General features: G+C 49.1%; 1 protein-coding gene and 1 long non-coding RNA gene across 2 annotated transcripts in view; one reads left to right on the forward strand and one right to left on the reverse strand.

Annotated features, from left to right (window-relative positions):
* Nucleotides 1-1,557: 1,557 nt before the first annotated feature.
* LOC105525223 lies at nucleotides 1,558-2,740 on the reverse strand. The gene is made up of 3 exons (XR_001003876.1): nucleotides 2,650-2,740; nucleotides 2,052-2,461; nucleotides 1,558-1,605 (listed from the first exon to the last, which is right to left on the reverse strand). It is a non-coding gene; the product is annotated as an uncharacterized LOC105525223 (long non-coding RNA).
* Nucleotides 2,741-2,770: 30 nt separating this feature from the next.
* The window catches only part of CHFR (checkpoint with forkhead and ring finger domains, E3 ubiquitin protein ligase), a 34,000-nt gene continuing 33,826 nt past the window's right edge, over nucleotides 2,771-2,944 (forward strand). The window contains exon 1 of the mRNA XM_011961299.1: nucleotides 2,771-2,903. Coding sequence (XP_011816689.1) covers nucleotides 2,771-2,903 — 133 coding nt within the window. The remainder of the gene's footprint in view (nucleotides 2,904-2,944) is intronic.

The following is a 2,944-nucleotide window of genomic DNA, read 5'->3' on the forward strand; positions in this document are numbered from 1 at the left end:
CCCTTAAAGCAACTGATGGGTCAAATAAGTCTTTACAGGGGGAGCCTTTAAAAATATTTTGAGACAAATGAAACAAAAATAGAATACACCAAAAGACATTTAGGATGCAGCCAAGGCAGTACTCGTGGGAAATTTATAGCTGTAGTGCCTACATTAACAAAGATCTCAAGTCCCAGAATATTTATTTATTTAATGAACCTGGAAAGCTAAGAACTTGAACAAAGTCATACAATTAGTGAGAGGAAGTTCTCTCAGCCTCCACATTCACTGCCTGCAGGCTCCCAAGTAACCATCTGGTAGTTTGATTTTCTCCTGTAGCCTTTGTATGGGGAGGGAAATGCACTGGTCCTGTCAACAAAAATGTTTAGTTTGTGTGAAAATTAATAAATTAGCTCCGACATTATACTTTAAAAAGGAGCGAGGATGGGAAATATGTGCTGTTTGGAAGCGAATTTTTTTTTGTTTACTGTTACCCCTTATAATGTGTTTGCACTTGTTTTTTTTGTTTGTTTGTTTGCTTTTTTGAGGTAAAAGTCTTGCTCTGTCGCCCAGGCTGGGTTGCAGTGGTGTGATCTCAACTCACTGCACCCTCTGCCTCCTGGTTCAAGTGATTCTCCCGCCTCAGCCTCTGGAGTAGTGGAACTACAGGCGTGTGCCACCATGCCTGGCTAATTTTTGTATTTTTAGTGGAGACAGGGTTTCTCCATGTTGACCAGGCTGGTCTTGAATTCCTGGCCTGAAGTGCTCCACCTGCTTTGGCCACCCAAAATGCTGGGATTACAGGCGTGAGCCACTGCGCCGAGTCTTTTTTTTTTTGAGCCAGAGTCTCGCTCTGTCGCCCAGGCTGGAGTACAGTGGTGCGATCTCGGCTCACTGCAACCTCCACCTCCTGGGTTCACACGATTCTCCTGCCTCAGCCTCCCGTGTAGCTGGCGTTGTAGGCGCGCACTACCACGCCCGGCTATTTTTTTGTATTTTTAGTAGAGATGGGATTTCACCATGTTGGCCAGACTGGTCTCAAACTCCTGACCTCGTGATCTGCCCGTCTCGGCCTCCCAAAGTGCTGGGATTACAGGCTTGAGCCACCACGCCCGGCCTTCCTGGCCATTCTTACGCGGATGCAGCTCCAGGCAGCAGGCTTCAGAAAGAATAGATGGTAAACGTTTCTTATCAGAGTTAAAAAGGTGCTAGACTCTTACGTTCTCTCCTGGATGAGGAAAAGATGTGGAAAAGGAAGGAGATTCTCTACAAAATAGATTTCCCCCAGGAGACAGTTCTGCAGGGCTATATAAAACTATGTTAAAGAAATGCATGTCTGGGTAAAATACTTCGTTTTCTTCCAGGGCCTGCTATTTGTCATGTGATGTATTTTAATACTACAGTCTGTTTGGTCAGCCTTAAGGTGTCTGTTTTAATGTCGATGCTGGTCAGTTATACCTGAATTCCAAAGGGAGGAGAGTATAATGGGACATGTCCAAACCCTGCTTCCCATCAGGGACTGAACTGGTTTTTCAGGTTAACTTTGGCATTGAGAGAATCAGTTCATTCAGTTGGTTGGGGGGCTTACAATTTTATTTTTGGTTTACAAGGTATAGATAACTATGCCTAAGGGAGGAGACCACCCCTCATATTGTCTTATGCCCAATTTGCCCCTCATATTGTCTTCTGCCTCCAAAGAAAGAAAAAGTAAAAACTAAAAGGCAGAAATGAAATCCACAGGCAGACAGCCTGGCGCCACACCCTGGGCCTGGTAGTTAAAGATCGACCCCGACCTAATTGGTTCTATTTCTATACAGACATTGTATAGAAATGCACTGTGAAAATCCCTGTCTTGCTTTGTTCCGATCTAATTACCGGTGCATGCAGCCCCCAGTCACGTACCCCCTGCTTGCTCAATCAATCACGACCCTCTCACATGCACCCCCTTAGAGTCGTGAGCCCGGCTCTTGAGACAGAAGTCTTGCCGATGCCCCCCCCCCCACCGAATAAACCCCTTCCTTCTTTAACTCGGTGTCTAAGGAGTTTTGTCTGCTGCTCGTCCTGCTACATGCCTATACCTATATATACAAATGTTTATATATGCATATACGTGTGTATGTATGGTTTGTTTTACACAAATGGATGCCGACTTTTTTTTTTTTTTTTGGTAGCGATGAGGTCTCAGGCTAATCTCGAACTCCTGGGCTCAAGAGATCCTCCTGCCTAGGCCTCCCAAAGCACTTAGATTACAGGCATAAATCACTGCGGCGGGTCCTGCTTCACCCTTTTAAAACTGCACTTGGGGGCTCCTCATCAGTGCAGACGTTGGCTGGTTCCTTCAAACCACACAGACTCCCCCTGCGTTGACGCACCTCGCCTTGTTTACTCCGCTTTCGCCAACCTTTCACTTTCAGGGAATACCCTCTGGCGCCCTTCTCTGGAGCACACGCGTGAACGTCTCGGGATTCCAAAAAGTAGGATACTGAGGTAAAGGGTACGCGCTTTCAGAACGGGAAGACACCGCAAAACACCCGCCAAGACCTGGCCCCGCGTCCGCCCTGCCCACAAGGCAGCGGCTCCCACTCCCAGAGCGTGCCCTGTGCTTCAGACTTCGGATTTGTGTGATCCGCTGTGTGCAACTGTACCCGAAAGGGCCTCCACGTGCACCACCTGGTGACAACTAAGGTGGACCGTCTTCCACTCCCAGGACTCATGCGCAGCTCAGCAGGGATTTCAGAATCCTAGGGGCTTCCAATCCGGAAGTTCCCCGTCCCTTCTGCCCCAACATAACATGGCGCCCACCGCAGCCACTTCCGTGATCCGCAGGCGACGAAGTCTCCCGGCCAGGATCAAAGATGGCCGCGCGTCCGCCACGCGCCTACTCTCGCTGGCCACTCCCGGCTCCGCTCTAGCCGCCGCTCTCGGTGAGCGCGGCCGCCAGCCAATCGCGGGGCGCAGACGCCGG

Source organism: Colobus angolensis, unplaced genomic scaffold, assembly GCF_000951035.1.
Source record: "Colobus angolensis palliatus isolate OR3802 unplaced genomic scaffold, Cang.pa_1.0 Scaffold115, whole genome shotgun sequence".
In the NCBI taxonomy this organism is placed as follows: Eukaryota; Metazoa; Chordata; class Mammalia; order Primates; family Cercopithecidae; genus Colobus; species Colobus angolensis.